This window comes from Camellia sinensis, chromosome 3 (assembly GCF_055761805.1).
Source record: "Camellia sinensis isolate YWXY chromosome 3, ASM5576180v1, whole genome shotgun sequence".
In the NCBI taxonomy this organism is placed as follows: Eukaryota; Viridiplantae; Streptophyta; class Magnoliopsida; order Ericales; family Theaceae; genus Camellia; species Camellia sinensis.
In genome coordinates, this window is record NC_138963.1 from 66,908,967 (window position 1) to 66,933,931 (window position 24,965).

Here is a 24,965-nt window from a genome sequence, read left to right on the forward strand (position 1 = left end):
GAGTGGAATGACACATGGCAAGACAATAATGAAGATGGAAAAAATGGGTAGTTACGAAGTAGTTATTGCTGTATTTTTTCTTCTATAAATAGCTATTAATGGCTATATTTTAAAAGATCCAGAATTCAAATCAAAGACAATTGATTTCAATATTTATTGTCATTTTCCTTATCTTAGGAGTAGTTTAACATAGATTTATATTTCGAAGCATTTATTTTCAGCATTTCCATTTCGAAGCATTTTATGCACTTTCTTTTCGAAGCATAAGAGTAGAGGTAAGTATTTATTACTTTGATTGTTCACTCAATCATCTTTCTCCGTCCCTTTTTCTTCTTTTACTTTTTCTTTTCGCTACACTTGGCAGATTTGAAGTCCTCTTCGTTGAGGCAAAAGAACCGTCAACACAATTGCTTGATAATTGGCTTGAATTTAATCTGTAAGGATTTTTCAATCCTTGCTGGCACGCTCGCATTTATGATATTTTCCTTCGTAGGAAAAATAAGCCAACACTCACAAATCACAACTAATGTTAATATTCACATTAAAAAATAATCATACTAGCATAAACAATGTGAATGTTTGCCATGTATGGTTGGATATTATTTACCAGCATACATTTGTAATATGAAAATTTATATCAATATTTAGGCCTTGTTTGGTAAATGGTGATTTTAGTTAAAAAGTCAAAAAGTTACTAAAAAAATTAAAAAGTTAACAACTTATATAAAAACAGTCAAAGATTCTATTTTCTCTCTATTTTTTGCACATCTTTTCGTGAAAAATTAAAAAATCATTCTAAACATACTAATTTTTTTACCTCATATTTTAGCTAAAAAAGTTACTAAAATAGTCTATTTCCAAATGAGGTCTTAGTAAAGGAAACAATTTAGGGTTTAAAAATATGAGAGATTTTTGTTGTGGAATAAAGGAGAGATTTTCTCCCTAGAATAAAGGAAAGATTTTTTTATGAAATAAAGTAAAGATTTTCTCTCTAAAATGAGGTGAGATTTTCTTTCTAAAATGAGGTGAGATTTTCTCCATAAAATAAGAGAGATATTTTTTTCATGTAATGAGAGATTGTTGTTATTTTTTATTGTGGATTGTTTTTAGAGTAAATTACAAATACACTCCTGAGGTTTAATTAAAATACAAATCATTCCTGTGATTTTAGAAATTACATTTTACCCCCTGAGATTTTTAATTTCATATCAAATCGCCCATTTTATTAATAAATTATCAAGTCAATTAATAATTTTAATGATATTAAAAATATGTTTCAATTAATAATTTACGTAATTTTATTATTGTATAGGAGAATAATTATAAATTATATTTTTTTAGTTAATTCTGTTAAATAAAATTACTAATAAGAAGGTATTTATAATTTTTTAAACTATAAAAAATAATTTATACTTTTAAAAAAATTTTAAAAATATATTTATAATTTATACTATTTTTAAAATGAAAACATAAACAAAAAGTTAAAAGACTAAATTTCTAAAACAAGACCCAAAACATAACAATTAAGAACACGAGTTTCTGAAAAACGGCTCCTCTCTTTATTTTGATTCGAGAATTGATTATTTTAATAAAAAATAAAATAAAATTGAAGACGTAGAAAAGGAGCCGTTAACCGTCCCTCAACTACATCAATAATAATTTTCGGAGATCCTTTTTGTGGAATGGATTTCTCTCAGCTTCTGGTTCGTTTCCAATCTTGAAGGTAGTTTTTCAACCATCTCAATCCCAATCCAATCCAATCAAATCCATCTAATCTGCAAATTCTCGCGCCTCCTCGCCACAAAAACCCCTAATTTGGGATTTTTTTCATCCCAAATTAGGGTTTCAACGATCACAAATCAACCACGAAATCTCTGTTCCGATCACTCATTTGCTTCGATCTTCGCGTTTTCCTTGGTTTGATCTACCAATTTCCCGCCCGATCGGTTCGCTTTGTAGTTCTTTTCGATGTTTATAGCTGCTACACACAAATATTTATCTATACGATCGTATATTTATTTGTATTTTTATACATAGAAGAGATAGTTTAGTTTGTGAGATGAAGCATTCGAAGAAGAAGAAGAGGTCTCGACCTACGAACCAAGTCGGCGTCAAAGGCGCTGCACGCGAGGGACAGAGTGAAGAACGCAGAGTTGTTAAGAGTTTGATGGAATCTTTTACGTCAGTTTCTATTGAAGAAGCTTCTTCGGCTTATCGAGAGGCGAATGGGGACCCGAGCAAGGCGGCGGAGATTTTGGGAGAATTGTTGGAAATTGCCGATGATCAGGCCACGAGTTGTTCAGGTTCGAGCTCAAGTTTGGGTCCAAGCTCGGCGGAGGTGTTTATGGACGCCAATTGTGGTGGCAGTGGAGTTCGTGGAAGGGGTTTTAGAGGGACTAATAAGCAAAAGAAGGTTATTGCATCTACAGGGACGGTTTCGACAATTTTAGGAAAGGAATACGTAAGGTCAAGCCCAAGGAAGGATGTATATAAACCATTAAAGGGGTATGCTTATGGACCTGCAAACAAAGGAGACGCCGAGCAGTTTTTGTGCTCGATGCTTGGAGACGACTGTGAACTGAGCATGGCTGTTGTTAGAGACGTTCTATGTGAGTTACCTCCTTGTCGTGTCAAATTTTGGTACTAAGTAATTAAATATTATTTGTGAATGGATGAGACTTTCATGTATATGGTCGCTGGAGCTAAGGTTATTCAGCAGATGTTTGGCATGCACTAAAAAAAGTGCATTTTTTTTTCCCGTACATACACTTGTTTGAGTTACGTCAATCAATATTTATCAACATCTTATCTCCACTTTTCTACCCACCTTCTCTACACAATCTTTTTTATAAAAAGTCAAAAAAGTGTACTTATTAAGACATCCAAACCCCACCCCTCAGTTAGAACAAGATCCTCTCTATGATGATGAACTATGACGAATTTGTCAGCTTAATGAATAACCTTGTCACTGACTGAAATTGTTTTTTTCATTTCATGTACCATAATGGCATCACTATGGAGTTTAATTCTGAAATCTATCTCTATAACTCTATATTCAAAGCTTTGGGTCATAAAAAAACATTACTGTGAAATTTTATGCTATGTGGATCAGTTAAAATAAGTAACAATTGTTTGGAGAATGGGGGTTAAAAAGGATGAGATCTTAAAATGAGAATTTGAAAATGCTTTGGACACTTTAATTAAAGAGAATAACTAACAATTGTGTGGGGAATGGCGGTTAAGAATGAGAGGTTACATGCCTCGTCAAGCTATGCCATGAGCAGGGTTTCATCTACCTAAATTAATGTTGCATCAGGTTAGCGACCATAGTATAGTTAAAACAAGATGTGATTGAGTGGCTTAAACCTTGGTGAGGGTAAATAAGATTTTTTCTTGATATTTATTTAAACATAACTAAAACAACTAAATGATGAAAAGCATCTTCTATAGAAGAGTATATATCTCCTTATATGAATTAGGGTGGTAAAGGTAAGACAAAGATGGGTGAAAGACAAGAGTGAATGGATGGAAGAGGGACATAGTGAAGCATTACAATTTCACACTAAGCATGATCAAGAAAAGTTACACTCCTAGATCTTAATCAGGGGAAGCTTCAACAATCACACTTGGGCTTTTAGAGAATCAAATCAAAGAAAAGATGCATTATGCATTACAAGTAACTTGGCTCAGGTGATTTCTTTGTTGCCTCATTTCTATTCTAGGGAAACTACAAGCCTTTAAACATTGGATATTTAAGAGGTTACTTTCAATTGCTAAGTACTTAAGCCCAAAGTATCTTACTGCCACTGGGTGAGAACCCAAAGTAGCTTACTGCCACTGGGTGAGAAGTAGGTACGAACTAGTAACCTATAAAGTATAAAAGAAGTTAGTTGGGACTTTAGTAACAAAAAAGATCAAACTATATTCTAGCCTAGATCTAGTAACAATAATTTGTCTTTTTCTTCAATTAGACCTTTAATAAATTAACCAATTTTTAAGTTGACCCATATTTGTGTGATGCTATCTATGATCTAAATCTTCATGGGGGTAGTGGCAGGGGATTGACTAATTCAACTTCCCATGTTACTATTGATAAAATGGAACATCATTCTCTTTAGATGAGATGTGGAGTGTTCCTATGGAGCTCTTCATTTGTTCTTCATTCTACAGTCAAAGAATTATTATTATTATTATTATTATTATTATTATTATTATTATTATGTTTACGTTTTTCTACTATGGAAAAGATTTGTTATGGGATATCCTAGGTTGTTATTGTGTGTTTGTATGAGTGCACTGATGTGGCAAGGAATATGAAACTTTCATTTTTATATATTTAACATCAAAATATGTACTTTTAATTCAGTCATTGGTAATTTACTAGGTATATTTTGAAGGGGATTTTCATTAATTTGGATATTAAATTGTGGGTAGATTCTAAGTAGATGCCATGAAATGATTCTTTAAATGGTATTTCCAAACTATGAAGCACGGGTGTTTCGAAAATGTTGCTGTACTCATACTAGGTACTTACTCGGTATTAGTATTCGTACCGCTAGGGCTCCATGCGTACCGGGTACTCGAAATACATACTGGGTACTTTTTATATATTCTTTGGCAGTTGGGTACTCCATAGGTACTTCATGGGTATGGGATTGGTACATCGAGAGTACACCAAGTTATAAGACCTTAGTAGAGATACGTTTAATTTTTTAGAGAGTTCTGATTTACTTGAAATTGCAAATCCTTTATTTGATGTGCCAGAGTTGAAAGATGTATTATTCAATGATGAAGTTGATGGAAATGAAAACTGAAGTTTCAAGTTTTCAGTTTTCAGTTTTCAATGAAGTTGATGGATGAGTGGCATTCAAGGGATGACGTAACAATAATTGAACGCATGGATGAGAAGGTGGGATTTGCCAGTTGAGGACAACATGATGGAAAGTCATTTACACGGCTCTTATGTACATGATGGTTGCATCTGTCAAGAATATAGTAATAGTTCAGGTTAGAATATGGAAGAAGCTTTAATCATAATTTAACATGAATTGGAAGCAAAGAGATCTGTCCTCACAACATCATGCATCTCTTTCATCAGTTATAATTTTTACATTTATCCCTTTGGTTGTCCATCCAGTTTGTCTTCTTATTGTTCTCATGGCTCTTTTTACTGAATTTGCGTTTATCTTTACCAAACATATGCGTAAGCGGACACTCTGTTGTTTAGAAATGGCATGAGGTATGGCATTTTGGAGATGGGGGAGAAAGATGAGTTCTATATCTATATTGGACTCTTGATTTTTTGTTGTTTTTTCACGAGCTTCAGTTATATATTGCCTGACCTGAAAATTTTGTGTAATGTGTTTGAGATGAAGTTCATGTGTGACTGAAATGTTTGTCTCTGCAGGTCAATGCGGATATGATGTTGAAAAGGTGAGCACCGTGACCAGGACTTCATTTCAATTCCTTCCAAATTGATCTTGAAAGTGTGTGGGTTTGTGTTTTGTTTTTTCTTATCCATTTTTTTACATTTGATCTAAAAGACGTGCTTTGGTAATATTTACAAATTTGCTAGGTCTAGAAGCTTATTGGTCTGTTCATTGACCAAATTAAGTCTGCTCCACTTTTTGGTAATATTTCTGATTAATTGTTTACTCTACTTAACAGAGCCTTATCCCATCGTATACACTCTACTTATCAAAGCCTTATCCCAGCCATTGGTCTCCTTACACTAGCAACTTTGTATTATCTTGGTTTGTCTTTGTCGAATGATATGCTAACATGTCAGTTAATTTGGTCTCTCATTTTTGCACTCTCTTGTGCAACCGCTTCACCCTTTACTTGTGCTCTCTGTCTGGTTCATGGTTATCTTATCTCCAATAAAATTACAATTATTAGATACCTAACATAAATTAAAACATTTATCAATTGTTTTGCCTATAATCCTTTTCATTGTTGCATGTAAAATCAAGGACAATATGTTCCCTTGACAGTTTATTAATATAATGCGCTGCCGTACAATTTAATAATATGATAAGTTGCCTGTACAAAAATGAAATAGGATCTGTTCACTCAACGAGTGTTTTGCTTTAGGTACGGGTGTTGGATACAGACAGGTACATGCCGAAGATGTCGGATTCATAAGTTCTCCAAATTATAGGATATGGGGACTTTGCTATGAAGTGTGCAAAATTATGGTATGGACACAAGGACATAGCACATGGAACACTAAAGATTGTTGTCTAACACACAAACAACTAATTGTTGGATCACGATGAATCATATTGTTTCTATTTGCTTTGTGAATTATTTTATTGGTTGAAGTGAGATTACCTGTTTCTATATTAAATTAAATCTAGTTGCCTTTGAAGCAAAAAAACTATGTTTTCACTATTTTCTTTTCCTTTCTTTTCTAAGAAATTGTTATTTACTATTTTATATCAATACCTTACCATGTCTCAGGTTACTCAAATTCCATATTTTTGTTTCATTAGTTATATTATATATACACATGGTTTTGTATGTGTATTTCCCTAAAGATATGCCTAATGTAATAAACAATGCGATTTATTCAGCAGCAAGTGGCAATACAGAACAATTCCAGTGTACCTGCTACTGCAGCCTACCATTCAATATCATGATAACATCCATTTATTCGAGTGTTACGTTTTGCTCTATAGTGAGCTCTATCCTTTTAACTGTTACCTTCACCTCGAGTAAGGCTGCAAATGAGCTGAGTCAAGCCTTTGTGTGCTTAGGCTTGGCTTTGTTCTATGGGGAGGAGCCTACCCAAGTTTGTTCTGTCTTAGCTTGATTTGGTTTCACAATCTCGTGAGCCAATCTCCTCTCGGCTCAACTAAAACATGTTACAACACTTTTTCAGGACACATGTTATATTGTAATGCATTTAAGAATAAAGGATGGAAGTCACTCTGTGTGTTAGATGGATTAGAAAAAATGTTGAGAAAGTGTACAAACCTGTGGGCAACTTTTATTTTGCAATTGTATTATATATATTTGTAATGGAATTGGTATTTATTTGTTTCAATGGTTAAATATTGGATATATTGTTAGTAAATGGCCCTAAAACTTCTTTAAGAATTTACAATATATCTGTTTAATTGTGGATATGATGTATAGGAAGTAGCCATGACAGTTTTGAAGAATTCCAAGAAAACCAATAAAAAGCCATGTTCACGAACACAGATGAGCATGGCTCAACTTTTTTTGTTAAATGATGGTGTAATCAAGATAATAAGAGGCACACAATCAAGCTTTAAGAAACGAGTCTACAGAGCTGATTTTCTTTTGAGGTGTATGATTAAGTAGTATTTGGGTTGATGTAATTTAGAATATCTAAATGTAGTGGTTGCATGATGGACATGTGTCAATAGGTGGCCACATGTAAAATCATGTGTTGCTCTTTTGTCTCTAATGGCTGCATGTTGGTCATGTGTCACAACTTATTATTGAGTGGCTGCATATTTGCTACTTGTCACCTTATTATTTTGTATTTTTTTAATCCTAGGTATTTCATCATGAAGTAACCTCTTTACCTATTATATATAGGGCCACAATTGTTTTGAGGTTTTTTGAGGAATTAAAATTTCAGATTTTGTTATTTTTATTGTAGCCATATTTTGCTATTTCTTAGGGCGATCGTAAATCAAATTCCTAATTCTTCGAATCATGAATCAAATTGAATTGAGAATCATAAAATTCAACTTACACTGTAAAAAATAATGTTAAACAATTATATATTCACTAGTTCTTTTATAAGAACCTGATTACACTATTTAATTGGGAACACATTTCCTTCATAACAAGAGATGTGGGTCCAAATCCCGCCAACTATATAATTTTGTAGAAACCATAATATATTCTCTCTTGACATTCAAAAAAATGGACTTGGAAATCCCAAATAGAATAGAAAGAAACAAGAATATTTATCAAAAAAAAGAATAAGAAACAAGAATAAGAGGGAGTTCTTTATTTTAAAGCATTGGGATACTTTCATCAACCAATTATATGGTTCTAAGCACATTTTTGTATTTTAACAATTTTATCCTCTAACCTTGTCTCCCTCTAGTTCAGTTTCCCATTTCTCTTCAATCTCCTTCCATCTTTAGAAACCCAGGTCCTTTCTCTCTCTCTTTTTGTTCTGACTCTCACCACACTCTCTGCAATTTCCTTCACCCTATGAACACAGATCAACAACCCCCCTCTCTTTATTTTTCTTCTATTTCTCCTTCTATTCTGCCGTATCTTTTTTTTCTCTCTCCAATTGTCCTTTCTCTCTAATACAAATGCTGATCACCCATGCATGCACCATTAACATGTAAATACAATTATATAGACATATATTAAAAGTATATATGTATGTACATGCTCTAAGGGCACTTCTACTCTTGAAGCATTTTCGTAAATGATGCTCTAATGCTCCCACTCCCGCTCCCGCTCCACATTTTGGTTACTTAGATCACCTCCATTGTTATTATCCCCGCAGCCATAGCTGTTTTTTTGCCTAAAACTTGGTTTCATTTTTTACTTTTTAAGTAAAAAACTCAGACAAGGAAAGGAGAGAGCGTAAATGCATTGCTTTCACCCCCTTTCAGTTCTATTATTTAGAAAGTTGAACTGAGAGATGGCTTTGCATATTTTATTTATGAGAGCAAAGAGTTAAATGAACAAATGCAGATTCTCACCTTTTTGAGTGTGTTACTGTTGTTGAGTTTATTGTTCTATGCTGGGGTACTGTTGTTATCCAACAAAGTAACCATATTGGTCTACTGGATTTTGATTAGTAATTTCCAATATACTTATTATTGATCAAGAATTTCAACATGAGTTCAAGTTGGAAAAATTTTGGGATGAATGTATATTCAATGCTAGGCTTTACGAGTACATTTTCTAAATTCTGGTTCCTCTGATTTCTCTTGGCCTTGTTTTTTGTTTTTTAGCTGCGTGATAGTGCATGAATTGAAACATGAACTTTTTCAATGCTGGCTCAGTAATATTATATGGATCACCCACTGAATATATTAGGATCCTTGATTATTTATCACAAATTGGCAGACATCTCTAAGGTTTATACTTCTCTGTATTTTTGGATGGGCCCATGTCTACAACCAGAGTATGGGAGGCTTTTGCCAAAGCAAGAATTTGTTTTGACTAGTTGCATGGTATAACCGATCAATGCTTTGCTTGCTTTGCTAAATGCCTCTTCTTCTTTGGCAACAGCTGCTTGCTTTTGGATGTTCTAATAGTTTGTAGAGCTGTGTTAATTTATATCTTGATGTGCAATTATATGTTTTCCATGTAAGTATTATATTGTCTCTTAAAAGAACTTAAATTTGTTTAAATATTTATGTTTTTCCAGGCTTTGAATGCATTGCTTGAATTATCTGCTTCCTCCCTTGAGCAGTCCAAGAATGGTCAATCTTGTGAGCGTACAGCAAACAACAAAGAAGATACACAATACTTTCTTGAATGCAGTGACAATGTAAGTTACCTGACTTTTAATTATTAATTTTGAAAAACCTAAGTGATTCGTGATTAGATCAAGATTAATTACAACAATTCCCAAATAATTAAAACTAACAATCTAAATCATCTAGCACATACGAAAGTGATTTAGTTTGTTGCTACAACATCAATAAATCGATGCTAACGATTTTTACGTAGAAAAACCACAATTGGAGCGCCTCCAATTGTGAAATGCCACAAATCAATCACTATGAAAAAGAGAAAGAATACAAATATACCAAATAAATTACCCAAACTCTGCCAATTTGTATTCAACAATCTGTATCTCTTTCACCACAACCTTCGTCTCGGAATTGATCAGATTGACGTTGAATCCACAACATCCATGTCGAATCAACGACTGCGTACAGTTTTGAACTCCTTCGAATACTCCACGCTTGAATCTTCGGATTCCATCGAAGAAGAATACTCTTGAAGAACACTCAAACAACTCTTTGATGTATGCTTGTCAAACCATGTGAGTTTAATACTCAATCAAATATCAAAGAAACCTCACAAAATTGCTCCAGAATAAAACCCTAGAACCCTCAAAGAAGATGTGGAAGCCTTAACCCTAAAACAGATTGAAACACATATTTATAGAAAATAGGGCCGCGAAGGTCACTCGAGCGAAGGATCTCTCGCTCGAGCGACAAGACAGATACGCGTGAAACCCATAAGTGCCTTCGCTCGAGCCATCAATAGGTTCGCTCGAGCGCACAAAAACCATTCCTAGTATTTTTGCAGACAGAGCAAAGTATTGGGACCAAGGCTTCTTCGCTCAAGCCAAGAGTCCTTTGCTTGAGCGAGCAAGACACAAAACCAGGAATACTTACAACTTGATAAATAATGTTTGTTCGCGGAATTGACAAGACTAAGGGACCTAACAAATTTTGTGGGAACTTCTTGGTATTTACTTTTGGTAGCTTATAATTGTGTTGGTTTTTGTTGGCCCTCAGTATTATTTTGCTATTTTTCATTGGTGCTCTATGCTTTCTGAGGAATTGAAGTCCTTGCACAGAAAAAGTTAGTCAAAGGGTACATTACACGGACTCTCTGTTTTTTGAGAGGTACCCGTGTTGACACGACACAGGTACGGGTGCGGAATATGGCCGGGATACGGCTAGATACAAATGGATACAGCTAAAACTCAGAGAGAGAGAGAGAGAGAGAGAGGGGTTGAAACTCACCTTTGCGAAGCAAGTTGAGTCGCAAACTCGACCGAATCGAAGGAGATCTGAAAACTAACATCGCGAAGTCAATTCCACCCAGAAAATGACCTTAGGGCTTTGATTCCCCTTTGGTCTCTCTCTCTCTCTCTCTCCCCTATCTTCTTTTTTGATTCCGTCTCTGTTCTCTTTCTCTGCTTTCTAATTAGATTTATATTATATAATATATCACAAATAATATAATTTTTATGTTTGAAATAAAAATAATTTATTTTATCATATAATATAATTTATTTTATGCTTAAAATAATTTTATAATTTTTATTTGTTATTTATATTTTATTTGTTATTTTTTTTAACAAAATCTATTATTCGTTAACTTTTTAAAACTCATCTTCATATAATAAATATATTTAAAAAATAACTATCTAATGTATCCACGTACCCGTGTCCAAATTTAGATTCATATCTACGTATCCTCAATTTTTAATTTTGAAACCCTTAGATACGCACCCGCACCCGAGTCCGTGTAATGTGGGAGGCTACATGCATAAAAAATAGATAGGTCAGTTCCTTCTCGAATTAGCATTGATAATGACAAGTATCAATTGATGCATTGTAACACAAATTATCAATGATAATGATGATGTATCAGTTGATGCAATGTAATTTTAGATTCTCAATCGATAATTTTGGCGAGGATCTCATGTTTAATTTTTGACCAAAAAAAATATTGGCTTGTTGATAATCACTATCTTTCTCTCTCTTTTTATTTATTTATTTTATAGTATTAACATGAGAAAAAAAGAATATTGGTTATAAAATTTATTATATTTTATTTTGGTTTATTGGAAGCCATAGCCTTGGCATCCTAATGAGTGCAAAAATTATTATCTAATACTACAAGAAAGGCAAAAAAGGAAAATTCTAGTTTTTTTTTTTTTAAATTATTTTTTATCAGCAACAAACAAATCTATCATTAAGGCACAAAGCCAAAAGAAGGGAGGATAAGGCATCCTCTAAAAAAGAGTATAAGTGAAAAATGACAAAAACAACAAAAGGAGGGAAAACCTAAAACAAAGAAAAACGCTACATATTACAAACTGACACCCAATCTACTGCAATAAAAAAGAGAGGAATTCTTTTGACCAAAAGATACCCCGACACCCAAAACAGTTCTAAATGTCGAACTTCATCTCATAAAAAATCAACATCCCAAGATTCTTCTTCAAAGACGTGCCCATTTCTCTTTAACCAAATGACCCATAAAATCGCAAAGAGAGCCCAAAGCCAAAGCACCTTGGCCCTCTTCGACCCAATGCTTGAAAATCAATGAACGTCATTTGTGCACTCTCTTTTGGAGCCATCCACATAACATTCTCTAAACAAAACAACATTTGCCACAAGCTCGCTGCCACTAGACAATGCAGAAATACATGATCCAAAGATTCACCATTCCTGCTACACATTATGCACCATCAAGGACTTCGAGAATGGGAAACCCTCCTCCTTTCCAATGTATCATTTGTTAAAGTTTATGAACCAAAATCTACATGAACATCTTTATCTTAAGAGGAACACAAAGCCTTCCATATCTTCTTGTGAAAAGGGAACAAAGGTATGTGAGACTTATCAATGAGTTTGTCGAAAAAAGATTTACAAGAAAAGGAGCTCGTAGAACGAACAGTTGTCCTCCAAATTTGGAACCAAAGTGACATGTTCAAGCCTCCACAAAAGATCCACCAATTTCCCAACTTCCCTATAATTAAGATTTCTAGGAAAATTAAAATTTCAAGAAATTGGAGCCAAAGACGAGCATGCAATGGAAGTAACAGAATAATTATGAGACTGAGACACTTTGTACAAATGTGGGAAATACATAGCAAAGGAAGAAGAACCCACCCAAACATCCTCCCAGAATTTGGCAATTTTCCCATTACCTACTCTTACAGAAATGAAACGGAACCAGATTGGATAAATACGAGAGATTGATTTCCAAGGAGCTCGACCATTACCCCCTAGTGACCACCCTCGAATCTCTACTGTTAACATGAATCCCATACTTGCTTCTAATAACCTTATGCCATAATGAATCACACTCATTTGGGAATCTCCATAACCACTTGCCAAGTAGAGCTGTGTTCCTAGCCATTATATTACCCTAAGTTTGTAAAGGCGAATGTCTACCTCAAGGCGTTTTATCCTTCATGAGGCAAGGCGTAAGCCTCAGGGCATTAAGACATAAGCATTTCAAATTTTAATATTTAGTGAATAAATTAAATATTTTAAAATAGTAAAATAATAAAAACAAAATTAAATATAAAGGTGTAAATACTTTTCGCCTTAAGGCGTTGAACATTTAATGGATAGAAGGAAGTTTTCCTTCACTGAAAGTGAAATTGAACATCTTAACTTTAGTGATTGAGATTCTCACTTGACCATTAACTATGTTTTTTTCTTAATTATTCACTTACTTTATTTTTCCTGTACAATATAGTTGTAAAAATGGATTCTTTTTATTTTCTTTTTATGTTTAAGCAATCTAATAGACTAAAAGTTTAACAAAAACCTAAGGCAATCTCTGCATGTGCGTACTCCTCATATGCTTATGGGTAAAAAGCGTACAAAGCGCACCTAAGGCGCATGTCTCAAACTATGATGCGCAACCCTTTGGGGAGTAGTGCCCAAAAATCAAAGCCTTGATGTGTTTTACCTTAGCCTCGAGGCGAGACAATCCTCAGAAAAGCCTTTTCAAACTCTAATATTACCTATGGTCAAACCCCCCTTTTCCGTTAGGAAATGAAACTATCTCCCAATTCACCAAATTATCTTTTTTGCCCTCATCCTTCTCCTCCCAAAGAAAGTCCCGCATCAATTTTTCTAAAGATCTTGCCACCATAATTGGATTCTTAAACAGAGACAAAAATTAAACTGGAATACCACCTAGAACTATCTTAACTACAGTGAACCAACCCCCTCGAGAAAGTAAAGTCCTACTCCACACTTCCAGCCGCTTCAACTACCACAAACTTTGGGATATTGGCAAGGAGCTTCTTGCTATTAGCAGCCGTAGTTGGTATTAATGCCCTAGGTACATAATGGTAAAAGGCGAGAGAAATTAGTAGCTTTTCACCAACTCTCTCTCTCTCTCTCTCTGATGCACATATGCATGTGTATAGCATCATCATTGTCATCAATTGTTATTGACATCAATACACTCTTCCAAGTCCATGTTGATTGCTTCATGAGTCTGACAACGATTTCTTTATGAGTATCTTTATGAGTATGTATATCTATCATGAATTTAGATAGTGATATTTTTTGAAAGTATATTTTGGGGTAAAAATCATGGACACCCCCCCAACATTTGATAAAAATAAATACACAATCACTCCCTGATATTTCAAATATATCACGGACATCCCTTGACATTTAGAAGTTGTATCAGCAAGACCTCAAAGTCTCACGGTCGTTACTAATGGTAATATATATATATATATTTTTTCCAGATGTCAACCAACATAATCTATGATATCTTCATATAGCTGCTCTTAAGTTTATAAATCACGGCCATTCACATTTGACAAAAAAAAAGCACTGAGACGCCCTGAGTTTATTTTTTTAAGACAAATTATTAATTAACTTTGTTAATTATTATCAACAACAACAAGAAATCAACAATACTATGGAGAATCCATTCTCACATTTTCCATATTAAAGTTTAAATCTACAACAAAATTACTCCTGTCCGTTATTTTAATTTTTCACAAAAACATAAGGGTAAGAGAGTAATTTTGTTGGAAATATTAACGACGATAGTCTTTTAACATTGATTGGATTGCGAATAATACAGCTTCCAATTGTTCAGGGGTTTCATTGATATATTGAAATGTTAGGAGAAGTCCATGTATTTTTACCAAATGTGAGGAGAATTTGTGTATTTTTGCCAAATGTCAAGGGGTGTCATGATTTTAAATTAAAGTGTAAAATAGTCTCTTAATTGGAAAACTTAATAGAGATTTGCAAAATGGGTGCAATTGATACAACTTCCAAATGTCAAGGATCTTTGTGATATATTAGAAATGTTAAAAGGTGTCCGTGTATTCTTATCAAATGTGAAGAAGTCTCTGATTTTTACCCTGTAATTTATTAAAGAAAGGACTGGCAGTGCACAATCCTTATACAAAAGAAGACCTTATTCCACGGCCTCTACAAAATCAAAGGATTGATTCAAAGATGGATTAAACATCTCCGGAACACCAACTATACATATTAGTATTAAAAAAAGGCTCTTAATTTTCAAAAGAGAAAGCGTAAGTGCACAGCACACATTTATCTCAAGAGTTCCATTCTGTTAAAGTCTTCTATGTTCCTAGCATAGCTATTTTCAAAATAGGCAAATCAATGCTTGAGGGACCAAGTGCCAAGCTTTCTGGATTTGTCATGATATGTACTCATCGATACAACAATTTCTGAAAAAATAGTGTATAAAAACATCGAGAATGCAGTTTTATATGTATGTAAAAAGGTATTGTTTCTGCAGTATTAATGACAAGGTGTCATTCTTTATGAATCTATTATTCATTTCTTTCCTATATTGTAGTGGAAGTATTAAAATTTCAAGCAATAAGTTGGACGCATATCTGTACTGAGTATTTGGAAAGTATCAGATAAATTGTTCAAAGTTTGCACCCAAAAAAAAAGAAAAATTATTTAAAAGTTAAAAGTCATTTCTTTCATCAAATACTCATTAGTGCGTGCTGGATTCTTCCAAAATGTATCCATAATACGCACTAATGAGTATTTGATGAACATCAATTCGACACCCTTGTAGAGGTACCCATGCTATGATGCTACATACTGTCACTTGAAACCTTCATGGGGCCCAAGTCCATTCCCTTTTTTCTGCTTTGACAATGCTGATTCTCTCTGTAGTCTACTCCTATGCAGTTGATAAATTTATGGTTTAACTATCAATTTTCAGGGTTTTTTTGGGAATTGCATTTTTTAGTGACCTTTTGACTTCTTGCGAAAAGACGTGCAAAATTGTAGAGAGAAGAATTGACTTTTTTGTAGTGACTTTTTGACTTTTTGGCTAAAAGTGTGACTACTCAAAATAGGCCTTTCAGTTTCCTACTGTTAATTATGTTGTCATGAGTTGTGTACTTCGGAAATCTGCAATGAAAATGGAGCTGTCTTGAGTTGATGAGTTGATTTTGCTTGTTTAGCTTGATAGTTTGAAAATCCAGACCATGGTAAGCTGATTATTGAAGGTTTATTGTCTAGTTGGCAATTTTTGTTTGAAGTATACTTGCTTTGGTTTTTCAAATACCAATGACACAAGCATTCCTTTTAGTAACTGAAAATGTTTTGAAGTACTAGTTTGCAATAGAAAATGCAGTCATTTTGTGTGACGATTCTCTTTAGGTTTACAACATATTTGAAGACCCTTGCGATATATTGTAGTGAACTTCTTGTGATTCATGAAAATTTTGTTACAGTTAACCGATAGGGTATCTGACTCAACTTCTCAAACATCTGAAAGCGAAATTCAAGATAGTATGTGGTCTATGGATCGTTGCAGGTAACTTATTCAAATTGTTGATGTAACCTATTTTTCTTCAGGATGATTCTTATCTGTTTCTCTACATTCATATTTGTAATGGTATGCCAATTGTCTTGCATGGGGATGGCACTGAAAGTGATTTTGATAGAAAGTTGGGTTTTAGGCATCTATGAATAGGCTCGATAGGTTTCTACCAAAATCTCTGATAGGGATTTCACGACAGAATTTAAAAAAAATTATTTTGATTCCCAATATCCTTGGTCATGTTTGTAATGTATACAAAACTTTAATCAACCATCCATAGAGATAGGATAAATGCTTTAAACGCAAAACCCAATTCGGCATTCTTCGTTTGAGTTTACTTGAATCTAAAACTGTTCAATTGCTTGGTCTCCAAAAGTAGCCATACGAAACAAATCTCAAACACGAAGGTATCTTCGTCCTTCATAGGTTTTTCAGAGAGAGAGAGAGAGAAATATGCCAGTTAAAAAGCCTTAAGATTATGCTTTATAATCAATTGTCAACTTTATAAGTGAATTATTTTGTGTTATCCATTGTTTGCAACTACAGTATTTCTTTATCTATTTTGAACACTTAAATTGACATAAATGTATTTGCTTCTGTGCCTTATGGCATTATAGTTAAATGTTATATGGTCGAAGATTAATTTTGTTCTTGTACTTTAATATTGTTTGGAACTGGATCCTGAAAGCGTAGTTGTGTTCTTCTTTTTTTTTCCCATTGTATTTTCTCAGGAATTATTCAGAGGTTCTCACTGGTTCTAAAGTTCATTCTCCAACTGACCCTAGGAGTTCTGAGTTAGAACTCCCTCAGCAGGTGTTGGAATCTTTGTTTAACATGTCCAAGAGTTCTAAACATGAGCCAAACACTATGAACTGGAGGGATGTAGTGAAAAAGATGGAGTCTGTGGGACAAAGATTTGATTATGACCCTGCTGATGCTACAGAACCAGAGCACATTCATGGTATGAAAAAATTTGTCGTATGACATTTTGTTTGCATCACCTAAGAAATTGTGGAAGAGTGATTGAGCATCGTCTAAGAGTTACGACAACGGTGTCAGCGAATCAGTTTGAATTTATATGTGGTAGATTAATTATAAAAACGATCTACTTGCTAAGAAGATTAATGGAGAAGTACAAAGAGAAGCAAAGGGATCTTCATATGGTTTTTATAGATATAAAAAAAGTTTATGGTAGGGTCCCTAGAGATATAATATGGTGGGTTTTAGAGGAAAAATGTGTGATTGAAAGGTATATTGATGCGATAAAAGATATATTTTGAACATGTGACTACAATCAGATCATCTACCAGAGAAATTAGTCAATTTTGAATCATTGTAATATTGCTTCAAGGGTCAGCTTGGTGTCATTATCTATATGTCTTAGTCAGTTGAATTAACTAAAAACATTTAGGATGATGTTCCATGGTGTATATTGTTCTAGTAGATGAAATTTAGGGAGGAATTAACACTAAAATTGAAATCTAGAGAGAACGATTATAGTCAATGTTTTAAAATTAGTTAAGTTAAATTTGAATATAGTAAATGTAACTTTGTAACAATAATAGTATAAATAATGGAGATGTGAAGATTGAAAACAAAGAGTGAAAATTTTATAGGATAGAAAATTAGGCAACTAAGAAACAACACTTTCATAAAATGAGTGTAGCTTAGATGAGGATGCATAGGAAACACAAATACTTCAAGATGGGTGCCATGTTCATGTTCGACATAGCGCATACATGCGTGTTCATGTGTTTGACACGCTCTATGGCAAGTCAATTTTTTTGGCGGGACACATTGGAGACACTAAGGACAAACGTGTTCAATGCGTAGACCAAGATTGTTAAAATCGGGATCCTAAGTAGGATCGGTGAGAGGGTCTAGTGGATCGGATCGTAGGATCGGATCGAGGATCGTAAGATCCTACTTTCTATTAAAAAAAAAGATAAAAATTAAAATTAAAATGATACATATTAAAAATAAGGTGAAAAATCATAAAATCTACGATCCTACTTGCGATCCTACCTACGATCCTATACGATCCTACTTGCGATCCTACCTACGATCCCATACGATCCTACACGATCCCATGCGATCCTACTTGCGATCCTGTTATAACATCGATCCTAGAACTATCTGGATCGTTTTGGCAAAGTAGGATCGTAATCCTACGATCTGGATCGCGATTTTAACAACCATGGCGTAGACAGGCTTTTCGACACCTATGTGGCATTTTTTTAATAATAATTTTAGAAAAGCTGATTTAGGGTGAAAGTAAAATATATATATGAAAAAAAAGGGAACCTCTTTTTCTAGTGTACATCTTTTAAAGTTTCATGATGTCACCATGACTACTGCGGTGCTCCCATGTTTGTAACTCTCTCTCTCTCTCTCTCTATATATATATATTTATATATGGATGGCGCTAATGCCACACTTTTCATTTGAAATGGTTATACCCTTTTACATATAAGATTGATGGTTCTATCTTAGCTCTACTTTGTATCTCTCTCTTGCACACTTTTCTCTATTGTTCATTCATCTTTCTTTTTTAGTCCCTCTGTGCACTGTATCTCTCCACTTATCTTCTCTCTCTGCTATCTCCCTCACAAATCGCAGAGCTTCTACCTTCATCAAATACAAGTCAATACGCCATTGAGTCGACGATCCATCATGCATTCACGAACTACTCTAGGATAAGACTCGAAGCTGGTCCGGGTGTGAACCTTAGTTGCATGAAGCGGGGGCGGGGGCAGGGGCAGGGGCGGGAGTGGGAGTGGGAGCGGGGGAACGTGGCCACTTAGAAGAGTCGTAGATTAGGAGCTCTTATGTATTATTTTTATTAATTATATTTTATTTATTATAAGGAATAATAAATTATGTTAAAATAAATAATAAATAAAAATTAGATGTTTTATTTTATAAATTTTTTAAGATTTTTTTTTATTATATATGATTTAGATAGATTTCTTTTAAACAATTAGATGATATATTTTATTTATTATATGTTAAAAAGTTAAGAGATAATTGTTAAAAAAATAAAAAAGAAATAATAAATAAAAATTATATTATGTATGATAAAATAAATAATTTTTCATTTTAGAGATAAAAATTATGGAAAATGTCTCGTAGCTCAAATTTTGTGGCTCAAAAGTGGCTCAAATGGCCAAAACGACGTCGTTTTGGCCATTTTAATGTTGTTCTGTACTCAAAACGACGTCGTTTTAGCCATTTGAGCCACTTTTGAGCCACAAAATTTGAGCTACGTAGCATTGTCGAAAAATTATATTGTCTATGATAAATTATATTATAATTTATAATTTATAAATTATATTATATAAAACAAAGTCAAATATGAAAATGGAGAGGGAGAGGGAGGGAGGGAGGGAGGGAGAGAGAGAGAGAGAACAGAATAGATCGAGAGAGAGAGAAGCAAACAGAGACGAAGAAAGAGAGAAGCAAATAGAGACGAAAAGGAGATCGAGGGTGAGAGAAGAGAGAGAGACGAAGACCTCGGGCTTCGAAGAGAGGGACGAAGACTAGGGCTTCGAAGGGGAAGTCAAAGGGCGAGATCGAAGTCGTCGAACATAGGATTGAAACCAGTGACCAAGTTCTCTCCTTGCCCTCTCAAGAGTGCTTCCTTCTCGCATCAGATTCGCATTTCCCTCTCCTTAGATTCGCGATTTTGCTGCGATTCTTCCTTAAAAGCGCAGAATCGCGCTTCTTCCTCAAAGTCGTCACCATCTGAGACGATTTCTACTACTAAGGCATGAACAGAGAAGTAGACTTAATGGCGACAGTGTGTATCAATCTTTTGTCGTAATTTGGTGGTATGTGGGTGAGAGAGATGTTGGTTTCATCCATGGGGTGATTAGGGTCTTGAAGAGTGAAAAGAAGGAAGACAGAGAAACATTGTTCAGTTGCTAGAGAGAGAGAGAGAGAGAGATGTTGGTTTCATCCATGGGGTGATTAGGGTCTTGAAGAGTGAAAAAAAGGAAAACAGAGAAGCATTGTTCAGTTGCTGTAGAGAGAGAGAGAGAGAGAGAGAGAGAGGTGATTAGGGTCTTGAAGAGTAAAAAAAAAGGAAACATTGTTCAGTTGCTGTAGAGAGAGAGGTGATTAGGTTCTTGAAGAGTAAAAAAAAGAAGACAGAAACAGTGTTCAGTTGCTGTAAGAGAGTTTCTGATGGTGATTGTACTGTAACGATCATCTTGAGGTTGGAGGCTGTTGCTTTGAGAGAGAAATAAAGAAGAAAAAGGGAGGAAGAAGAGAGAGGGAGAGACCCATGGACAGTTATTGAGTGTTTGTTGGCAGAAGAGAGAGACCCACTTTCTGTGCCTATCCAAGCCTAGGGAAAGAAACTATACAAAATTATGGTCCTTGTTTCTGATGTGGGTGGATTCGTTGAGAGATTATTAGTGAAGATGGCAGATGTGTTATTTCATAGAAAAAAATGTGTGGAATTAAATAATAATTTTAACAAACATATTGGGCCAACACAGCCGAGCAATGCTAGGTATCATGAAAAATATTTCATGAAAATGATCATGAAAGATTTTTGACCCTTAGATTAGATATACAATAAGTTATAAAGTGTAATACAAGGATTGAAATTCATTCATGATCATTTTCATGAAGCATTTTTCATGATGCCCAGTATTTCCCAACACAGCCTTATTTATATATGCATCATAATTTTAACAAATATATTGGGCCATGTCCAGCTCTTCACCATACCTTCTAACATTTCTTGTATATTGTAGCTAAAGGAGATGCATATCAGGTGCATAGAAAAGCTGCAACGCAGCACTGGGATTCAATGAAATCCTACTATCAGAAGGTAAAATGAGCCCAGCACTTTTGTCTACTTCTGATGGCATTGTCGTACCACTTCTGTGTTTTTAATTGAGATTACATATTTCCTGTAATCGTCATGGAAATATCATATCTTTTACAGGCTGCAACAGCATTTTCTAATGGGGAACGGGAATATGCAGCTTACCTTTCTGAGCAGGTGGGTGTGTTTGTTTCCAATCAATGTTGCTCAATTTCCCTTGTTGATTACTGATTTATATTGTTGTTCAAGACAAACACATGATGGTTACATAGTTGTTTATTGGAACTATCACCCTATGTTACGTGGACTCTTCAAAATAAATCACATACTTGTGTCAGATACTTGACACTTAGACAAGGGTGTGGGATAAAGAAAGTATAATATAAATAATTGACCCCATAATTGATGTTATTAGCATTATTTATCTGATTGGTAGATGCTCTTGCTATGTTACTTGTAGTTATGGGGGGCTTAATGCTGAATGATCTTGAGCTGTGCGGTTGTAGATGGTGTAATTTAAGATGAAGGGACTTCTTGATAAGTGTTGATCAATCATGGCACAAAGAAAAGTTTAACGTGATTAAGTGCCTGTTTGGCAGAGCTTAATTACAGCTTATTTCAGCTTTCAGCTTAATTTAAGCTATTTTGATGTGTTTAGTTTAGCTTATAGCTTATAGCTTTTTGGAAGTCAGAAATCAGCTTATTCTTTGAGTGGGGCAGGAGATGCTTTAAGAATAAGCTGAAAATCAGCTTAAGCTGAAAGTTATAAGCTATAAGCTGTTGAGGCATAAACTATAAGCACTTTCCCACAGCTCTACCAAACAGGGCCTAAATCAGTTGAGTTATACTCCATTTGGCCTGAGCCATAAATTGAATAGATTTTTCTGCCTTGCTTTAGGGAAGGTCATACAACAAAATGGCTCGAGAGGCAGATGAAAAAGCAAGCCAAGAGATATTCAAAGCTAGGTAAGCTGTTGCACAATGAAGCAGGAAGAAAAAAAAATTCTTTTACTTTTTTCACCTCTACTTTTAAGTATTTCTTAGATGAAGCTTTTATTTTGCTGGGATTGTGCAGAAACAAGAATATAGAAAATGTGATAACAATTGATCTACATGGCCAACATGTCAAACAAGCTATAAAGTTTTTAAAAGTTCACCTACTCTTTGGAGCATATGTACGCTGTAAGAATTTGCCTAATGGATTATGTATCTGAGTGTTCTCATTTTGTTTTTGTGCGAAATAAATTTAATTATTCTGGGTTGTAATTTTGTAGCATACCCTCACCACTCTTTCTTTTCCCTCTCTCTGCTGTAGCTGTCCAGATTTTCAGGGTTATCACAGGATGTGGGAGCCATGGTGTGGGGAAGTCAAAGCTGAAGCAGTCGGTATGGGTTCTAGTCATCCTGGTTCTTTTTTTTTAAGAAAAGTTTCTTAAGAAAATTTTCTTTCTATTTGTGTTGTATCTTTCTATAGAAGTTATGAGAGTTTTCTTAAATTCTTCCTTCCTTGCCTCCCTGTGAAGTGTGTTGGCTTTAGGCTGTATTTGGATCAAAGATTGTGGGAGGATTTGTTAAGGCAAAGGAACATAGAAGGGAAAAGTGAAAAATAAATAAATAAAGAGCTTGGATTTTATTCATTTTTTCTTGCTTTTTCCTTTTCCTTCACAAATCCTTGATCCAAGCATATCATTAAACTTTTTCATATAGATTACATAGTGATTTGGATCCCTGGTTACTGAACGAACTTCTAATCGAAGAGCTATGAGTATGACTCTTTGAGCTGAATCAAATTTTGATTTTGTGGTACAACAAATGGCAAGGTTTTTAAAATCGGAATCCTACATAGGATTGGTGAGAGGGTCTCGTAAGATTCTACTTTCTATTAAAAAGAAGGTAAAAATACAAATCAGAATGACTTAAATTAAAAATAAGGTGAAAAATCACAAATCCAACAATTCTACTTGCGATCCTACTACAATCGTATACGATCCAACACAATCCCATACAGTCAGTCCTATATGATCCTACTTGCAATCCTTCTATAACACCGATCCTACAACGATTTGGATTGTTTTGACTATTTAGGATTGTATGATTCTACGATTTGGATTGTGATTTTGAGAACCATGATTAATGGTAATTATAGTGATATACTCTCTTTTAAGTTAATGAATTGCAGTAGGTCAGGAAATGTTTGTGAGTACATTGTCATCTTCTGCATGGTGTGTTTTCATAATCTGCACATGGAGTGACAAAAAAACATGCATATTACTGCAGGAAATATAGTGAAGTTGTCACTGTTTATATATTTTACATAATTATTCTGATGGGGAACAAAAAGGAATTGGTTGAAGAAATAGGATTTAATAATTATAATTTTGACAATATTTTATATTTTGAGATCTATTTTATTTCAGTATGTAATATGTTTATCCAGTTTTGGAATATTGTTGAATGTTTAAGGTTATGGCTGTTTGTGTTACGGTTGTGACCCTTCTTTTATCTCTTCTTTCTCCCTCTTTTGGTGCTACACCATTTTGCTATTAGGGCAAACTTTGATCCATTTGTCTCTATTTATTCGATGTGTCTTCTTGATACGGCCTTGTCCTTTGAATCAAAAGAAAAATAAATCTCAAAATATAAAATATTGTCAAAATTAATTATTGCATCCTGTTTCTTGAACCAATTCCTTTGTGTTCCCCGTCATCTCTTCTTCTCTCTTTCTCCTTCTCTTGGTGCCACGGCATAATCATTAGGTCTGATTAAGAAGTATTGTTGTAACAGTACTTGGGGGAGATCCATTTTAAAAGAATGAAATGGGTTGTGAGTGTTCTGTGTGTGTATGAGCGCATATATGAGTTTACCATAACTTGCCAGTTAATGCATGCAGGTGATTAATCTCGTTGAAAGGGAAGGTATTGAATGGAGTGAAGAGAACCGTGGATCGGTCCTAATAAGGCTTGATGGGCAGAGAGAGTTCGCCTTTCTAGAGTCAGAAAACGATAGTGACTAGTCCTTAAGTTCTGGTGTAAAATCACACCTGGGACTTTCTTGTCACTGGTGTTTGTATACCAAGAAATAAATTTTAGAGAATTAACTATTTATCTAGTGTTGGGAGGACCAGGTATTTGTGTAGATGTTTTACTTGTGTACAATATCTTCTCTTTAGGTAGACTGAAGTGTGGGCCGGACACAATGCCATGCTCAGGCCTCATTTGTACAATATTTTTAACATGTATTTGATTTCTATGAAATTATGCAACTTAAATTAGTTAATTATAATGTGATTATGCATCATCATGATACAAAATTTATTGGTTGTAATTTGTCAGTTGGGTTATGATTTGCTAGTTACTTTTGGGTTGAAGATTGTTGGTTCGGTTAGGGATTCTCTGCCCCGAAAACCCGGCCAATGCACACTGATGGGAATCTGGAAACATGAAAATTTGATGTTCGATTCTGCGGTGTGAGTGTATTTGAAGATAGTGAAGGAGATTTTGAGGGCAGAGAATTACTTGCCCCTTGGTTGTGTTATGTTTTCTCATTCAATAATGATTTTGCTATCTTATATGTTTACACCGCATTGGTATCAATTATGAATCGAGACCACTTAATGACACTTGAGATAAAACACAGAATATGATTGGAAAAAAATTGCAATTCTCGCATTATTGTTGAGAAAAATCTAGGTACACAAAATATTTCAAACCCAGAATGTATAGAAGTGACTCAATGCTCACAACTAACTCATTTGTTCTACATATGGAAATATTGTTTACTGTTTTATACTTTGGTAGTCCAGATCCAGAAAGTAATACTTTAGGCCATTCTTATTATGATCTTG

General features: G+C 34.3%; 1 protein-coding gene across 3 annotated transcripts; it reads left to right on the top strand.

The window, feature by feature from the left end:
* The first annotated feature begins 1,500 nt into the window (after positions 1-1,500).
* Positions 1,501-24,431, top strand: LOC114283964 (smr (Small MutS Related) domain-containing protein). Of its 3 annotated transcripts, XM_028226836.2 has the most exons (11): positions 1,501-2,609; positions 5,408-5,433; positions 9,380-9,502; positions 16,196-16,278; positions 17,016-17,245; positions 21,048-21,124; positions 21,242-21,298; positions 22,020-22,087; positions 22,197-22,303; positions 22,437-22,507; positions 24,012-24,431. In XM_028226836.2, the coding sequence occupies exons 1-11, from the start codon at positions 2,060-2,062 to the stop codon at positions 24,132-24,134; spliced, it is 1,515 nt and encodes a 504-aa protein (XP_028082637.2). In that variant the 5' UTR covers positions 1,501-2,059; the 3' UTR covers positions 24,135-24,431. The 3 variants fall into 3 exon arrangements, with proteins under 3 accessions (XP_028082637.2, XP_028082639.2, XP_028082638.2); XM_028226838.2 differs by lacking the exon at positions 22,197-22,303; XM_028226837.2 differs by lacking the exon at positions 9,380-9,502.
* Positions 24,432-24,965: the final 534 nt, after the last annotated feature.